This window comes from Hydra vulgaris, chromosome 09 (genome assembly GCF_038396675.1).
Source record: "Hydra vulgaris chromosome 09, alternate assembly HydraT2T_AEP".
In the NCBI taxonomy this organism is placed as follows: domain Eukaryota; kingdom Metazoa; phylum Cnidaria; class Hydrozoa; order Anthoathecata; family Hydridae; genus Hydra; species Hydra vulgaris.
In genome coordinates this window covers 21,350,001-21,370,049 of record NC_088928.1, presented here as the reverse complement: position 1 = coordinate 21,370,049, position 20,049 = coordinate 21,350,001, and the positions used below count along the sequence as shown (strand labels likewise).

At 28.5% G+C, this 20,049-nt stretch overlaps 1 protein-coding gene across 1 annotated transcript in view; it reads left to right on the top strand.

Moving 5' to 3' along the window:
• LOC100200077 (cysteine dioxygenase type 1) overlaps window positions 1-14,874 on the top strand; it is a 31,393-nt gene extending 16,519 nt beyond the window's left edge. The window contains exons 3-5 of the mRNA XM_065805044.1: window positions 10,462-10,637; window positions 11,654-11,823; window positions 14,601-14,874. Of these exons, the coding sequence (XP_065661116.1) occupies window positions 10,462-10,637; window positions 11,654-11,823; window positions 14,601-14,651 (397 nt within the window). The 3' untranslated portion in view covers window positions 14,652-14,874. The remainder of the gene's footprint in view (window positions 1-10,461; window positions 10,638-11,653; window positions 11,824-14,600) is intronic.
• Window positions 14,875-20,049: the final 5,175 nt, after the last annotated feature.

Here is a 20,049-nt window from a genome sequence, read left to right as displayed (position 1 = left end):
GAATTCACCCATTTGTCGTGAAACTAGATTTAAATGCACAGACTATTCTTTCATGTGCTTTCGTTTAGCACGACTTTACTATATTGCCTTTCTATTTGTTCTATATCGCTCTCCTTCATCTCAAGACTGCACTCTTTTTGATGTTATTTCTGATCATATTGACCAAGCCCTCTCTCTTTATCCACCAGCTAATATAATTGTTGACGGTGACTTTAATGCTCACCACTCTGAATGGCTGGGCTCTAGTGTCAGTGACTCTGCAGGCTTTAAAGCCCACAACTTTTGCCTTTCACAATCCCTAACTCAAATAGTCAACTTTCCAACTCGCTTTCCTGACAACCCGATTCATTTACCCTCTCTACTCGACTTATGTCTTGTTTCTGATCCTAGTCAGTGCTCAGTTTTTCCACATTTACCCTTAGATGCTTCTGATCACTGTTTGATCTCTCTAAAACTAATATCTCATTCTTCTTCATCACCTGAATCCCCCTATTATCGTACCTCTTATAACTACAGTAAAGCTTGATTTCCTTCGTGATGGCCCTGGGGTAGAATTCTTTTGTCTTCCTTTCGACAAATACGCATCTTACATAACTTCGTGGATTCAGGCTGGCATGGAATCTTTTGTTCCCTCTTGCCGATTCCAGGTCAAGCCTCACTCTCCTCCATGGTTTTCCTCACACTGCGCTGCTGTGATTCCTAATCGAAACCGTTACTTCCATATTTATCAGCAAAACAATTCTCCAGAAAACAGACGTCTGTTTATTACTGCTAGAAACCATTGTAAAAAGGTTTTGTCTAACACCAAAGCCCGCTATTCTCAGGTCATGAAATCTTGCATCTCATTTCAAAAATTAGGCTCTCGTGACTTCTGGAGAATCTTTAATAGTATCAATAATAAGGGCAAATCTTTAATTCCATCTCTCTTGTATGGTTCAGACTTTGTCACCTTACCTAAAGACAAAGCTGAATTGTTTGCTAAAAACTTTTCATCAATATCATCTCTTGATTCCACTAGTTGCGTTCTACCTGATATTGCCAACAAACAGGTTGATTCATTGCTTGGCATTTGTATCACTTCAGCTTCTGTATCTAAAGTGATTTCCTGCCTAGACTCTTCTACAGCTTGTGACCTGGACAACATACCTGTTATTGTCTTGCAGATTGTTTTCCGGAGCTATCGTCTATACTCTCAAAACTGTTCAACAAGTGCTTATCAGAGTCTTGTTTTTCCAGCCTGCTGGAAAGTGGCATCTGTTATCCCTATCTCCAAATTTTCTGGAGAGCGATCTGATTCGTCTAACTACCGTCCCATTAGTCTTCTTCCTATCATAAGCAAGGTTTTTTGAATCTTTAATTAACAAACACTTAATTTGTCATCTTGAATCTAATAACTTACTTTTTGACCATCAAAATGGATTTCGATCTTCTCGTTCTACAGCTGATTTGCTAACAGTAATAACTGATAGGTTTTATCATGCATTAGATAAAGGTGGAGAGGTTAAGGCCATCGCTCTTGACATTTCTAAAGCTTTTGACAAAGTTTGGCATGCTGGTCTTCTCCACAAGCTTTCTTCTTATGGTGTATCTGGCAACACCTTTAAGATTATTAAATCCTTCCTTTCCAATCGTAATATTAAAGTTGCCCTCGATAGACAGTACTCTTCTTCTTATTCTGTAACTTCAGGGGTTCCTCAAGGTTCTATCCTTGGGCCTATACTCTTTTTAATTTATATTAACGATCTTCCAGATATTCTCACATCTAAGGTGGCATTGTTTGCTGATGATACTACCATTTGTTCTTGTCGAGATAAGAAACCAACACTCTCTGATTGCTTGGAGGGGGCATTTGAGCTTGAAAAGGATCTCACTTCTGCTACAGCATGGGGCTCACAGTAACTGGTGAATTTCAATACAGATAAAACTCAATTTTTTTCAGCCAATCGTTATTGCAATAATATAGATCTCCCTATATTTATGAATGGTTATGTACTCAATGAGTCATCTACTCTTTATCTTCTAGGATTAACTCTTACTTCCAATCTTTCTTGGAAACCATATATCAAATCAGTTGCAAAATTAACATCTGCTAATGTTGCATCTTTTTATCGAGCTCGACACTTTCTTACTTCGGATTCTATTCTCTATCTCTATAAATCTCAAATCCGACCTTGTATAGAATACTGTTGCCATATCTGGGGCAGTTCTTCTAATGATGCCCTTTCTCTTTTAGACAAGGTGCAAAAATGCATTGTAAACATAGATGGATCTGCTCTTGCAGCCAACCTCCAACCATTATCACATCGTTGTAATGTTGCTTCTCTTTCTCTTTTCTACAAATACTATAATGGGCACTGCTCTAAAGAGCTAGCTTCTCTCGTGTCATCTTCTAAAATTCATTCTCGTGTTACTGATTCATATAATTTGCAATCCTTTAAGTTGTCTGTCAATTGTTATCTTGCTCTACAATCTTCATCTTTTCTCTTCCAGTAACTTCATTTTTAATTAGTGGTTGCTTGCAGGCTTGTTGGAAGTGAAGTTGAAAAAAAAAAAAAAAAAAAGTATACAAAGGCCCATAAATGATCAGATATTGAATTGAAGAGATTATTTTTTTCGAGAATTATCAAAGAAAGGCTTTCAGAATTGCACATCATTTTGAAAAAACATTTTCAGCTAAGTAAAATATTTCCTGCCACTAGGAGCTATCATCAATTTAACGCAGAATTTATAAATACTGTTAGCTTTAAACAAGCAAGTGAAGACTTTAATATAACAGGCATGTTTTCTTTTTCTGGAAGTATTCAACCTAATCAGCTAATAAACATCAATACATTGAAATTTGGTGAATTTATTTTTATTGGACTTTCATTATTTTTTCATTGGACTGGTATAATAAATGAAATTAGCAATATTGAGCAAGATGTTATGGTAACATTTATGCACCCGCATGGTCCTTTTAACAAATTTTTCTGGCCATTTAGAGCAGATGAGTGCTGGGTTTCAATTGCTAACATAATTTGTATTGTTGATGTACCTGTAACAGCAACTTGATGTATGTATACGTTGACCGTTTTATGCATCTAAGCAAATCTTAACGCAATCTTGAAACTTTATATTTTTGTATTTTACTTTGTAAATAATTAAATAAAACAGAACAAGTGCAAAGAGAAAAATTTTTTGAAGACAATATTTTCAAAGTTGTCTTTACATTATTGAAAATTCATAAACAATTTTTTTTTTTTTGAGAAAATAAGTGGAACATGGCCCCAGTTTAAGTGACCGGGGCCCCGGCCCTGGCTAAAAATGAGGCTTTTTGCAAACCCAGCCTTGGCAAAGTGATAAGATTTAGCAGGGGTTGATAGCCGGTGCTAGATAAAAAAGTTATAATAACTTATTTATTATTTTTATGCTTACATTTACTACTTATTATAATAACTTATTTATTAATTTTATGCTTACATTTACTACTTATTAAGTACTGGCTTTCATATATATTTTTAAACTCTAATTTACTTTCAACAAGATTGCAAGCAACCACTATTAAGTTATAAGTTACTTTAAAATAGAGAATAATTTAAAATACTAAGAAACAGTTAACTGAAGTTAAAATACTAAGAAACAGTTAAAATACTAAGAAACAGTTAACTTTTTTATGCGACTTGCAACTTAAAAAGTTGCAAGTTGGATAAAAAAGGAAAACATGAAGATGGGTAAGAGTTATAAGGTTTTTTCTGATGTTTAAGGAATTAAACTGGATTAATAAAAGTTTTTATAACATGAAGGGGCAGACACAGTAAAAGGATATAACTTCTTGAACAAAAAACCAAGCAAGAATGAGTTTTGGTTTATCGCTATAGTGATGATAACTCGTTTGAGCGTTAACCATGATTCTATTTGTAGAAAAAAGAACAAAATGCAACCTTATAACAATGGGAGCGTGGCTCAAGCTTCACAGATAAAGCCTGTCTAATTATATTTACAATGTTCTTTTAGACTTTGTCTGAGAGCAAGAAGATTGTTATTCGTAAATATACGAATGCCAACAATATTACAATATTTTTTGATGTAAATTAATGATTTTGATTCTCAAACAAATATTGTGGATTTTAGGTCCAGAATTTAAATTCATAAGCCACTGTAAGCCTTAGGCTGAAACAGAAGAGAGATGATATTTAAAAACAGCTTCTTGTTTTAAGCAATTAAAAAGCGAAAAAAATTTTTCTAGACAAAATTATAAAGTTGAATGGTCAGCAAATAGAGCCACTTTAGATGTAATGAAAATTGTTATTTTAGATAAGAAACAATATAGGAGCAAAGATAGAACATTCTGGTACCTTTAAAGTTGCTTGAAATAAAGAAGTGGTTAGGCCTTCAAGAATGACTTTACTACTGCAGTTAGAAAGAAATAGTTTCAAAATTTCAAAACTTTTATATAAAGAAACTAATAACAGAGTGAAGAGAAAACATAGGATAGTTGGAAAGGTCAAAGTGTTTTCTAGATTTTTAAAAAATTGGAATCACTTATTTAGCACTTTTTAAAAGTTTAGGAAAAATTGAAGAGAGTTCTGGAAAACACTTTTTTAAGCCTATGATGGAAATCTATTCTGAAGCACAAACTGTAGAAGTGCTTTATTGAGAATTAACTTTAGAATTGGAGTGATTTTGATGTTTAACAATAGGTTAAACTGTTTATTTGGCAGGAAGAGTGTGGTCATTAGATTCAAGAGTTATAAATTAGAGGAAGATTTCTTTGCAAAAAACTCTGCCGTATTCTGGGCAGAAGTCAAAAGATCAGACCCATGAGTTAGAGAATAAATGTTAGATTTACTTAAGTTTATGACACTGTTGAATACTTACCAAAAGTATCTAGAACCTAACATCTAAGATAAGTAACAAGATTTAGTAAACTTAGAATAACAGACCTCAACATCAGACAGGACTTTTTTACATTAGCTTTTTGGAATAATAAAAGGACATTTGTTTATAAGACAGATGTTCTTGTAAAAAAGATGAAAAAATTGGTTACTGTTTAATAAAGTGTTATGTTTATGCGAAATGGCTAGAAACTTCAAATGCGTCAGGTGATAATTTTTTAACCAGTGACAATTATTTAACCAATGACAATTATTTATTCACTTAGTCGTTTTCATTGTAGAGTTTTTGAGTTTTCATTGTAGAGTTTTTGAGTATTTCTTATGTGTGAAACTACATAAAGCAACTGCTCAAGATGATAAAAAATGTGGAGTATAATAAGGCTTGACTTAAAATTGAAGATAAGTAATAAAAGTTTCTGAACTTTTATTCCCGAAGAAACAAAAGCTTCAAAGATGCACTTTATGCATACATATTATGAATATAAGCATATATGTTTGCTATTATTTTAGATGCTGGCTTACAATATGCTTTTGTTGTTAGATAAACTTAGTATTCATATGGTGTAGTTTTTGCTGAAAGAGAAGTAGACGATTCTAGTAAGAGAAGAAAGGAGGCATAAAAGAAATGATGATGCATAAAAGAGGAAGGCTAAAGCCTGATCATTATCAGGCTTTAGCCTTCCTCTTTTATGCTGTTAATAATGATGATCATGAATATGATGATAATGATGATGATAATAATTATAATGGTCATGTTGATTATAATGATGTTTATATATACATATATATACAAAATATAACATAAATTTTAAATAAAAATAATATACTTTAGGATGTATAAATGTTTCTGAAGCCCTTTTCACAAACCCGGCCCCAGCTATATTTTATCAAACCCGGCCCCAGCCCTGGCCCGGGTCAAATATCAGTCTTGTTCACTTACTCCCCCATTCCTTTTTTAAAAAAATTCCAATAAAAAAAGTAGGGCACTTGCCCCAGTTCACCCCTTCCCCCTCCCTAATGTCTTGGGACCTTAAAAACAATTGTAATATGCACATTCGTTGGCACAACAGAAATTGCAAAATTTTCAGAGCTCCAGCTAATCTGAAAGGTAGTGAAAAATCAATTGCTAAAATTCTGCTACAAAAAACTGGGAACCGTGCCCCATTATCCATAAACTTGCAGATCAAAGTCTTTATATTTTTTGAAAGGAATATGTAGAATGTACACTAGAATAATGTGTAAAATATATATTTTTTGATATCATTAAGGCCACATGGGTTTCTTGATAATTGAAAACAGGTATATAAAAAATTGTCTAAATTTATTTAAATTAATAATTACATGTACTTAATAAATTTTTACACTTCTGATAATTTCATTGGATTTGTCACCTCCAAAAACAGCCAGTTAAAAGATTTTAAATAAAAAGTGAAATATTTTTAAAGTTATGTAACTTGGAACCTTAACATAAATGTTGTAATTCTGAGGGGACAAGAGGGGACTAGGCAATATCTGCTAAAATGGTCTTATTTCTTCTTGAAGCCAGAAGCAAAAATTTTCAAGGAATTCTAATATTACTGAGCACTATCAACTGTATGAAATTTAGCAAAATCTAAGATTGCATGGTGACATGACCAGGGTCGTTTGACATGGAATTACCCTCAAGTCATTCTGACTTATACATTAAATATAATTTGTAAGGATGATTTTTTTTGATGTTTTCACAAAACTAAATTTTCAAACAAAACAAACAAAAAAATATATATTATTTAAAAGTTTGATTTAATAGTTATATATTTTTTATTAAATATAAATAATTAAGGTTTTTTAAAAGTAAACTTTCAATTAATGAATACTTTCAAATAAAAGTTAATTTAATAATATTTTGAATTACTTTTAAAAAAATAACTTTAAAATAGTAAAAAGAAAAGCACAACTTTCAAAAAAAATGTTTCATTAAAAATGTAATAATACCAAATAAAACATTAATATTAAATACTTAATAAATATATAACTGTTTACATTAATACAAAAGTCTTATGACATTACGTCTTATGATAAGACATTTATTATTTAAAACTCAAGGCTGCAGGAAATATTTAGTTTTTTATTTTCTCAAAGAATAAACTTTTACAATATATGAAAGTTTATCAACATAGAAAACGGACAGTAAAGATGAGTCAAGTGGATCTGTAAAAAATGGTTGCTTATGCTCAAACTCTAGATAAACAACAAAAGCATCAGAGTCATTTGAATCATTTCTAGTAAGATTTTTTTTAAATAAAATACCTTTGCTGTCTATTTCAAAGCAATTGTTTCCGTTTTCATTAGAAACTAGAAACTTTGGGACATTAAAACTTCCAGAAAATTGAAAAACAAATGAAAAGTAGGAAAATGGGAAAAATCTTTCATTAAAAATTTTATGGTTCATAAACTAAAAATATTTTGTAGATAAATATAAACAAATGAAAATGTTAAATAAAAGAATAACTACAATTACATATAATTCATAAATATGTAACTAAATAAATAACACATCGCTTATCGAACAAGCATTTTATTTTTAAAAATTTTCTCATATATTACTTGATGTTACTCGTTTTTTTTTAAATTGATTTTTCATATGGGTCCAACACAGGTACCATCAAAAAAGCCCATATGTGTCCCATACCAGCTTACCGGATAAATCCCATATTGTATCCATAAGAATTGGTTGGCTGGGGACACTTGAAAATGTGTTTTGAATATTTATTATACCATTGTCTACTTTAATTATGATTGTAATGCTCTCATCATAACTAAAATAGACACACCATTATGGACAAGCAGCTTAATAAAAAATGGACACATGACATATTTCATTCTTAATTTTAATGCTCTATTGATTATAAGTAGTCACTAGCATATATGATATATTTTTGACTGTTTGATTGGATTTAACAGTATTCACATGCAAAAAAACAAGAACACAAGTCATAATAAAACTTACATTTAACATACTTATTTTTTATTTACTTATTTTTGGAAGTTTAAACTACTATCTTGAGGGCGCATGATAAACTTATGAAAAGGTGGTGAATAGCATAAACATGTAGAGTAGTACACCACAAAGTTTGCAAGGTGTACTAATCTTCATGTTTTTTCAAGTAAGTTTAACATGTTGCATACCTATCTTTTTTTTGTAATTTCATTGTTTCTATTTTTATGAACTTTAGTGGAAGTATAAACAATGTCTAAAATATTGCACAAGTATTTTAAAAAAGAATTTTGGGCTTCTAAATGCTGTTCTTATTGTGTTTCTTATTGGATGTACCAGCACATCCACTTATTTAAACATCAACAACAAATCCAAGTAAAACTTTTTGCAATTTTTTTTACTTGCAACTAATAGTTTCTTCTCTTCTTTATATGCATGAAAACATTCAGAAACATATTCTGGTATTCCCAACTACAAATCCAGAGATAAAGAGTTCCAAGGTTTTCTGATTACATTGCCTACTGCAAGCGATTTCATGTTTATTTTGGATTATTAAGAATGTTTTTAATCCACAATGATTGCAAACTTAATAAGAATTACTTATTTGAGAATAAAGAGTAGAAACTTTGCCATTGATCATAATATGTTCTAAATTAGGATTGATCATAATATGTTCTAAATTAGGATTGATCATAATATGTTCTAAATTAGGCTTGACTGATTGTTGTGCTGATCTTAGCATGCAAAAATCATATTTTACTTTTACAGCATGCTGGTTTTCTTTTACATATTATATAAAATTTAGGTAAACAATATTAGGTTCGGGATGTTTTTAGAGTAAACAAAAAAAAAAAAGATTTGTCATTCTGAACTGGCTTTTTTTTCATTTCATCTTTAGCAGCTGTTTACAAATAGGTTATTCAGTTGAACCATTGAATCCTTGCTTATAAGAAGAAAAGTATTGTAAGGCCTAAGTAATTTTGGTTTGTTCATAACTTTCTGAATCCTGTTAGCAGCACTTTTTTTGCTTGAATATTTAAAGTTTGAGGAGAAAGTCCAGAATATGGTATGCAATCATTTTCAGCTTTTACAATAAAGTTATTGTCAAAGTATATTATGCACCATTTATGCCCCATGACTAATAATTCAATACCCTACTCATTCTACAGTCTAACATCATAGCTGGAGTTTCCTCTGGTCAGTAGATTTATAAGCATGATGAATTTAAGGGTCCAATTTTTTTTTCCATCAAATGTTTTAATTTATAAATAAAGTAAATTTTAAATCTTGGGTGATAACAAAATAAAAATGTTTGTTTAAAGATGGATAGAAGATATTTTGTTTTTATGATTGGCCACTTGGGTATGGAATCCGAGTAAATATAAATATAAACAACTTGACCTTATAATACATTACATTATAAATATTTTTATGACTATAACATATATGTGACACATCTGACCAAAACCAGTCGAATGTCGCGTTATGTTATATGTGACCCATCTGACCAAAACCAGTCACATGTATAAAATTTTAAGTTTTGAGTGTGATACATATTTGAAAAGGTATAATATTCTGCTTTAAAATGATGCAAAAATTATTGCTCTAGCTTGACCCTAGCCAAAGTTATGAGCAAAAATGTAACATCTATATTAAAATTTTTAAAATGGAAAAAAACGCGTTTAAAGGTTTGATGTCATAAAAAATAGAAAACTCCTTAGCAACCATCTATAGATTTTGTTCTAATTTGGCACACATCTACTGTGATACATTTGCAACAAGTCCTGAAAAAATTATTACTGTAGCTTGATTACTTTTTAAATTATAACACTTTTAGTACATCGAGAAAATTAAATTATTATCACTTTTTTAATTTTTAGATTTTTAAATCTATTGACAATATTTAAAGCAAAAAAAATTAACCATCAAAAAATTATTTTTTATTAAAAGTTAAGTTTGAATAGCAAAGAAAAGTTATTTATGTAAACAATTATGCAAAAAAATAAATAATGATAAAAATTGAATTTTTGAGATGTTTTGATGGTTTTCTCAATATAACATAACGCGACATCCGACTGGTTTTGGTCAGATGCGTCACATATAATAGCATAACTATAACTGATTAAACATAATTATTAGCATTTGAATATAATTATTAACATATTTAACATATCATAATTATTATACATTTTTGTTACTTTTAAACATATATTAACTTTATATATTTAGTGATTTTGATTACTCATTAAAAAAAAATTTACAGAATTTTTTTTTTAGATTTATTTAGATTTTCAGGTTATAAAAGCAATTTAAAAGTAAATACTGTTTAAATAGTAAATAATAGTAAATACAAGAAAATAGTTTAGTTTAAAAGTATATAGTGTAATAAAAAAAAGTATTTTGAAGCTAAAATCGGAAATTTTTAGAGTATAGGAAGTTTTAGGTTAAAACAATCTCATGTTAATACCTTGCTTTGGAGTGGGTTTGTATTAAATACTCATGTTAAAATAATTTTGTTATTTTTATTTCTATAATGTTTTTTGTTTTCATATCTCAAAACTTTTTTATTTATGTGAAAGTTTAATATTCACAGCTTAAACATTCTTTTAGTGCTATTCATGATCATGCTAACTGCCACTGCTGGATGAAAGTAATGGATGGAACTCTTACAGAAAAGCTCTATGACTGGCCAAATAAAGTAGATTGTAATACTAATATAGGTCATGCCCAAATGATTCCACACAGGATCAGAGATTATACAAAAAATCAAGTTGCATACATTAACGGTATTGTTATAATGAATTTACTTAAGTAGTTTTAGGTCAATACTCCACTGGTATATTATACTTACTTTAATTTTAAAAATGCTAACTTACATGCAGACACTGTTGATTTCATCAGCAGTGTTAAAGTCATATATTAATTAATAATTGATTGCTAGGTAAACAAAATTTATTGTTATTTTATAAAGCAATTTTTCAATGAGGGGATAACAAAAAACAAACGCAGAAATTTATTTATATTTAGAAATTTGTACATATTTATGCATAGAATCTTGTAAAATGAGATAAATATTCAACAGGTTTGCAACAAATGAAATAAAAAATAAGTTTTGTATAAAATCAAATATCATCATAAAAATGTCACTTTATTTATATTATTTCATCTAATTTATTTATATTATTTCATCTAATCTAAAAGAGAATTACTACTGTTTTTATTTGTATTTTTTAGAGCAAATTTTATATGTATTTTTAGAGCAAATTCTATTGTTTTTTGCTTAAATACAACACACTTGAAAACTATTAATGATATTTTGTAGATTATTTGCATTCATATTTATATATTATGTGTAGAAGTCACTAATTTTAGCTTTGTTAAACAAAGTATAGCAGTTTCACCATGGCTAAGGAGCCTGGTAGCCATGGTAAAAGTACTCGCCTGTCCTAATAAAATCTCTAATTACTTAAAGAACAATATTACTCAGTGGATGACAAGATGATTCTTTTAACTGAAAGAGTACCTGCTAAACAATATATTAAAAAAAGCCAATTTTAGTAGGGGCAAAAAATTTTTTGTCTGTCTCTCATAGGTCATCTGTTTGGAGAGATGCTTATCTGTAGCACAACTTTAATACAGAATATATATATATATATATATATATATATATATATATATATATATATATATATATATATATATATATATATATATATATATATATATTCTGTATTAAAACTTTCATTAAATTGAAAATTTTTTACAGTTGTGTTTAGATAAAAACAATATATTTTTTTTATAGATGCAATTGGATTACATCGTATTGAGAATAAAAGTCATACTCAACAAGCTGTTTCACTTCATTTATATTCTCCTCCTTTTAACATGTGTCATTCATTTGATGAGAGGACTGGCAAAAAAAATACTTGTGAAGTTGTATTTTGGAGCCAAGATGGGATCAGGACTTCACATGTAAGTAATGATGTCAACTTTAGTCAATTTCCAAAGCAGTAATTAAGCATTTATTTATTTTTGTCAGATTTGTTTTCTATGCAGTAATAAAGCACAAAATATTTTATCATTATATTCAGGGCAATTTTTTTGTTTTAAGATGCTCATCGTTTGTTATAGGTTAGAAATATATCTGTATTCTACCTAATTTGATAGAAATTAGATACAATACAGATATATTTTGATATATGTTTTGATATAAATACAGATATAAATTGATTTAAGGTAAACGAATAATGTTATGTAAATAGTCACACTTAGAAATTATGACTTAATTAAGAAACATTAGATATTTTATTTATGTTTTTGATGTGCTGTGGATGAGAAATTTCTTAATGCTATGGATAAGGATTTTCTTCAAAAAAATTTTTGGTAAGGGGGTTGAATACATCTCGTATTCTATTAGTGCTGTTAAATCAGTTGACTTTTTATGTATTGTTGTTTCTAACTGTTCATCTTCGTTTTTGACAATTGTTTGTTCCGTGAATTATTAAGATAAATATGTTCAAATAAGATATTTATATGAATTAGGCGTATTTGGGATCACGAATTGTGGTTGCTTTTTGCACCTTTAAAATTATTTTTTGTTAATTTTTGTTTGGTTTTTTGTGATATTTTTTTTCTCTTTTAATTTGGTATTTTTTTTGTCTTAATGCAAAACTTTTTGTCTGAGGATTTTATTAGGAGTCATTCAAAAATTCATAAAGTACGTCAGGCTAAGTTTAACTTTTAAAATGTATGAAATCATTTTCTTTCTTGCGCTGAAATTTTCATTTAAAATAAAGCCCTTTTGAATTTTAATTACATTAACACAATAATTTCCTTCATTTATTTTAAAGTTAAATTTATGGACATCACAGTTCATTTAAGTAAAGTTAAATTTAAGTACATCACAGTAAATTTAACTATAAAGTAAATCAAAACAACCAGGTAAGTTAAATTACAACCGTTAAGTTACTCAACTTTTATAATTAATAGACTTGATATGTAAAAGTTAAGCAATGTTTTCATTTATATCTAATATGTTGTTAACGCATAAAAAGCTTCTTGCCAAAGATTATTATTATAAAGCTTCTTGACAAAGATTATTAAATAAAATATGAAAAACGCAATACTATTTTGTGTTTTGTATTTTCAGTTTATTTAAAGCAATATTAAGATATTATTTTTCCATTTTAAAATTTATTTTAAAATTTATTTGAAAACGGTATTATAAATTAATTTAAAAATAAATCTATTTGAACAAGAGAATTCTATTATACTACATCTCTTTTGTTTACATTAAGTTTAAATTTGAATCTTGAAATTTTGAAAAATTTAAAACAATTCACAAGTAATTTTGCGAATTTTTAACGTTTGCATACTATTAATTTCAAGCATTGTTGCTTCCCATTTAATTAAAACCAAATTAATTCTTTTTATGAAAAAATAAATAAAAAAGGAGAAAAATTAGTCTGTGGTGACTTGTAATATATAATTAAGTTAAACATTGCGACTGGTTAGACAACTGAAATTTTCACCAAGATAAAACCACAATAGAGCAATTAAACAACAATGTAAAAGTTTTTAAAAATAAGCCTAATACTTAACTTCTCATTATAATATATTTATAAGAAGTAAAACAATCTCTCGTAATTGCTTTGGAAACCATTCCATTTTAAAAGTATTCTCAGATAGATGGATCTTTAACAAAATCTGCAACACTTTTGAAAATGTGGAAATTGCAAATGGATAAGCAGCCATGACACAGTGGTTAAAATGCTGACTTCAGAAGCAAAAGTTCTGAGGAATAATGTCTGCTTTGATCTTATATGCGGCATCTGTAAGAAAGGTAGCGTAAACTTTCTTGTTAAATGCTTTTCTGCAGTTATTTGCAACAACACCATCGGAGGATTAGAGAAAGAAAATAATATTAATAACTGATAATAAAAGTTATTTCACTTTCTCACTCTCACTCCTTTTCATCTCTCACTCCAGTATCATCTCTCACTCTAGTATCATCTCTCACTCCAGTAACATCTCTCACTCTAGTATCATCTCTCACTCCAGTTACATCTCTCACTCCATTGTTATATCTCACTCCTCACTCACTCTATAATCTTTTACTCCAGTATCATCTCCCACTCCAGTAACATATCTCACTCCAGTATCAACAGCTATGATAATTATTATTTGAGTAACGAAGATCTTCTGCAAGCTTATTTAAAATTATGTTTAGGTTTGGCTCACTTTGTCTTCTTGACTAATGGTCTTTTTCAAATTTTTGTGGAACAAAAAATGGTTATATCATCGTCATTTTAAACGTAGCCAATTCGAGTTCTTTTACATTTTTTATTCGAGTTGATTTAAAAAAAATTAATTGATTAGCAAAACGAATAGTTTTTTAGTTATTAGGTTTGCATAAATAAAGATTAAAAAATGATGAACAATACAAAAACAAAAAGTAGTGTTTCTTAGATTTAAACAAAATCAAAAATTACTTTTGTAGAAATTAAGTTGTTGTTTGAATAGTAATTCAATTTTAGTTTCAATCAAGCTTGTTAACTGTGAAGATTTTCATAAAAATAAAATTCTTTTCCTTAAGATTTTAAAAAGCATAAATTAGTTTTTTTTGTACTATCTATAAAAAAGAATTTAAAATCATGAGAGTATATTTTGCACAATAATACTTTAAAATATAGACGTTCACGAATTGTGCATTATAATTAAATCTATTTTAATAACATTTTTATTTTAAGGGAAAGATAAATCAAATTGCTTTTTCAACGAATTCAGCTGATCAAAGTTAACATTTGAAAGTTGATTGTTGACGATTGATTCGTCAGTGTCATTATTTTTTGATTGAGATTGAGAAATTATCTTTTGCTGTTATTATAATATTTTTTAATTTTTGGTTAATAAACTTTATTATAATGGCGCCAACTTTGTTTAATTTGTTAATTTGTTCTAAATCACAACATTTACAACATTTATTACACCTTTTTTTAAACGCAGCGCGATGTGAATTTTTTGAAAACACAAAAAAAAAGTTGTTTTTCTTTTCTCGTTATTTTGTTAAAATATGCATGTTAATTTTATTTATATTTTTATTGTGTTAATTGTGTTTTGCTTTTTTAATGATATTTTCTAAATATACAACATGTTTCTCTAGAATTTGCGTATTATAATTTATGCTTAATGCACAAAAAACTTGTTAATTTTTAACTCTCTTTTTTTTTCTTTTCTTAAACAAACTTTTTATATAAACAAATTATTAACTAATTAATGTGATAATTTTATAATAATTTTATAAATAACAGCATATTTTCCGTATATTTTTGAAAATTTCAAAAGAAGATAAGTTGTTTTATAATTAATGGGTAGAATTTTATGTATTATTTAGGCAGTTGTTTTGGTAAAATTTTATGGTAAAATATTTTGAAGCAGATTATAAAATCTTCAATAAAAATTTTAGAAAGCCCCCTTTGAAAAACACTTTTTTCGGTATTTTGTTATGTTTTTTTATTATATCTATAAGTAGCAACTATAATAATTCGTTTTTAAAATTTTCTGAAACTATTTTAACCTGTTGTTTGCTAAGCATATTGATGCCGTAGCTAGTTTGTTCATGGCTTAAATAATTTGCCTCTCCATCCCTAAAAGTTATGGCCATTTTTTTAAATATCTATTAAATTGGCCTACAAGTTACTAAAATTGTAAATTTATATATAAAAAGACTTGATTAAATATTTACACTAATTTACAATTATTTCTTAAAATTTTATTTAAAAATATAGTTAGCAATTAAAATAAAGAACTAATGATTTCGAGGTCCTTAATTCTACCGCTATGTTTAAATAAGTGCCTTTAAGACTTAGGTCTCACTCGCCACAACCTTGTGTTTTGACTTATAAAATCAATAAATTAAAAAGTTTTGCTTTGATTTGAAAGCCAATACTCTTAAGGGGCCATCCATAAATGGACAAAAGGGAGGAGATCATCCAGAAAGGACGTCACGTTTTAGACTTTTTTTTGTTTTAATAATATGGAAATCTATGTAAACATGTGTTTTCATAAAGTCAACGAAAGGGAACGTAATGCTTTTATTTATCGTTATTAAAGAAAAAAAATTTGATATTTGAAAATGTTGATATTTGTTTAAATATTATTTTCGTGTAAAACCTAAAAATTTGAGACCATAATTTAAAGCGGTTCAAAAGTTATTGCGGTTTGAAGTTTCATAATACGTTGACTTTGTTGTTTTTCAAAGTTTTCCATGTTTCGATGTAGCAACTTCATACAGATAAAAAAGTTGTTTGAAATGAGAGAAAGTGTTTGTTTTTTTTGTCTTAAATGAATATAATATCAGGTTTTAAACATTGGGGGGAAAAACTGAGTCCTCAAGGACGCTATCACCAATGATTTTTTAAATAGTGTATTACAAACATTGAGCACCAAGTCTCTGTTTAATCAAGGTTTATATTAGTATGTTATAAGTTTTTAAGAAAGAAAAACTTTGTTTAACTGTAAATACAGTAAAACTGATTTAAAACTCAATATTAGTCTAAAAATCATGTCTCAACCCCTCACTTGCTTTAAAAACGGTCAAATTTATGCTAATTTTGAGAGGCAATAGATGAATGTGCCAACAAGCTACTGAATTACAGTTTTTTGAAAATAGTTTATACGAATATACTTTCAATAAATTAAAAGACTTCAATGGGTGGCAAAAATTAAGATATCTTCATATATGAAAATATCTTAATTTTTGACAGAAAAAAAAACTGCTATTAGAATTGGTTGATATTTTAATAAACGAAGTTTTTCAATCTTGGTTGGTCTCTGTTAGTTGTTTAAAACTTGAAATATGTTTCTTTGTAAACCCTGAATTTAAATATCTCACTTGTTTTAGCTATAAAAAAGATAATTCATGATTTAAGCTAAAATATTTAATACTTTTAAAAAATTACAATAATTACCTTAATTTATTTATTAGTGTACATATTATTCTAATATTTATAATACCATTTCTATAATATATTTTTAATTTTATGTATAATTTAACATTACACATATATAATGTAATAGTCCGCTATATTTTATGACACAGTTCATAAAAAATCTCACATAGTGCCTACTAATGATTTAACACCTAAGTTGTGGAAAGCGTAGGAACATTTTTTGACATTTACGTGGTTTATGATTTTTATAAACTTGCAAACTTTCTTAATTAATTGCTATCAAAATGCCTAATAATTAATACCATTTACAAAAATGTTAAGAGGTTTATTAATGATATTTTTTATGGAATGTTTGTGGATTGTTATGTAATATAAATTTTAATGAAAGTCGTAATTATATAAAACAATCATTTGATAACATGACTAATTATACAAAATGCTGTTTTTTTTCTGAAGAACTAAGCAAGTTGAACTAATGAGCAAGTTGTATGTGCTTTTCACAAACAGAAGTATAGCAGATACTGGTATGTACTAAAGCCATGCTTACATACATGCCATGAATTCTCTCCAACCAATAAGGGAAGAGACAAATAAAAAGATCTCCGAAAAGCAACAAAAGACCAGTATGAAAATATTAATAATGTTTTCCTGGTTCTTCTCCAGTATCTAATCAGCTGTGCAGAATTCACGGAGGCAGCATGTTTCTAAATCATGACCAAGCAGAGAATGGTCCTATTTACACCCTTGATTTCGTGTATCCAGAAAGCTCTTTTTCTTCAGAAAACGTTTATAAATTCTTAGCGACAAGCGGTCCAGATATAAGCCCTGTGAAATGGCATATTAGAAAAACACATATTAATGAGGCATTAAAATCTACAATCAACTACCATAAATTAAAGTTAAATGAAGCTGTAGATAACATCATAAAAATCTATTTTGAAAAAGTAGCACCAAGACAAGTAGGCCAATTTTCGGAGATTATGGAAGACTCAACGCAACCATTATCAGTTATTTCAGATGATTTGAAACTGCTACATGAAGCTCATCAAAACACTCAAACATTCAGCCAAAAATTACTTATTTTATCCCAAATACTACCACTACAAAAGTATTCTAAAAAATATATCATGAAACTTTTAAATGTAACAAGTAAGAATATTTAATTTAACAGCTCTTGATTAATTAATTTCTATCCTCGAAAAAATAGCTAACTTTTTTTTTTAGGTACACAATTGATTTGACCAGGAAGCAAAGAAAGGAAACAGCAGCACTTACATTTAAACAAAACAAGAAGTTAACTTGTCAAAAAATGAAAATGGACCTTGCAAAACACTTCCTAAGTTATATCTTTATATCAGAACTTATTCAAGATATAACTTATAGGACAAGCAAAATTACTTTACCCGATGGATATCAAAAGGTACATTATTTACATACAACCTATATCTCTAGCATGCCAAATTCTGGTATTTGACATTAAATATAATATGTGGATTTCTAATGCTGTTTGCAAATCAATCGTATCGTATGCTTTGACGCACAGCTTCTTATGCCTTGTTTTCATGATTGGGTCCAATAAGTTATTCTAAATATTACCTTATTTTATATTAAATATTTATTTTCATTCCATAGATACTACATAAAGCTGTTCTAACATTGGCAAAGTGGCAAACCATAAACTCGTATCAAAACTATTGTAAATCAATAAACCAATCTGTTTTATCAGATTCATTGCTCTGGAAAAGTCATAAATCAATTAAGCCAAGCCAACAGCATTCACTAGCAGGCCTTGATGATACGACATGTGAAGGCACAAATGGGTTTATTTCTCTAATAAAATTTGTTGCCATAGCTTCCACAGATGCAAACACAACAAAAGATATAGAAAAGCGTTTAGAAAAAGCAAAGCGACATTTAAAGATTAATTTGCATTGCATATAAAAGTTAAGTATTGCTTCACACTGTATTAGCTGTGCTTTTTGTAACTCTAAAGATAAAGATTTTAAAACAAACACTTGCTCTTTCTATCCGTTAAAGTGTCATGACTCCACGTTACCCGCAGAATGTCTATAGATGATTGAAATATAATCCAGAATATACCCGAAAATAAAGAGAAAGAAGAACTTAAATATGATACTCTCAACAGTATTGAACCTATATATTCTTGGATGAAGCAATTCATCCAAGAATAAATAGATTCAATACTTTTGAGAATTCATCGATACGTACAATAAAACGAAGCCAAAGAGTATGCTATGAGCCAAATTAACAAAAAGACTTGCTTTTGGTTAAGTGATTGGTCTCGAAAAACACTTCCTGTTGAGTTCAGAGATGGATAGAAAGCCTATTTTGGTAAGAAAGTCAATGCATATCGACAGCTTTTTTTACAAAAATGATGCTGGTGAATTAAGGACAAAAGTATATCACACAGCAATACAAAAAAGTGATCAGGATGCAAGAGACACTTTATGTGTGGCTGACCATGTAGTTGACGAGTTTACTCAAGATGTTCTAAGTGTAAAACAGATTTACAAAAAAAGTGATAGTGTTGGTAAAAATATAACTAATGTAATTATTGCTAAAAAACAAAAGCCTTATAGTTTAACTGCATATTAGGTGGAGAGAGTATTAATTTAGTTTCTTGAAATGTATGATATAGTTTTTTATCCACAACTAGATTTTATAAATTATTATCTGTTTTTTATTTTAGGGTGCTGTTCAGCAAGCTCAGTTGCCAAAACGTTGTTTTATATTTACAAATTGAAAGGCGTACAACTTTTCAAAAATTTGGTTACAATGAGCCACAAAAAGGTAAAGACGAATGTGATCGCGAAAGTGCTGTTGCTAAGGGATTAATGTAAATATCAACGCTGGGAATAATCGTATGTCAGCCCAGGATATTAAGAAAGGAATTTTGTTTTTTGGAGGTTCAAAAGATTCAAAAGTATCAGCGGTTGAAATTGACAAGTTAAATTCAGTTAATAATAGCAAAATAACGAATACAATTTAATCCATTCAATTTCATATAACGATAATTAAATGACTCTATGGCAACACTTTAACTGTGGTAAAGGTAAAAATGTTCAGTTTTCAGGATAAGAATTCGTTTCTGGTTTAACAGAGATAGAACGCTTTGACGGTGGAGAAAAATTTAGAGCAAATAGAAATCAAAAGAAACGAAAAGACTTAACACTGGTGTCTACTGCAGTGAGCCGTCATGTCTTAAATTTTTTGATACTGAAGCTGA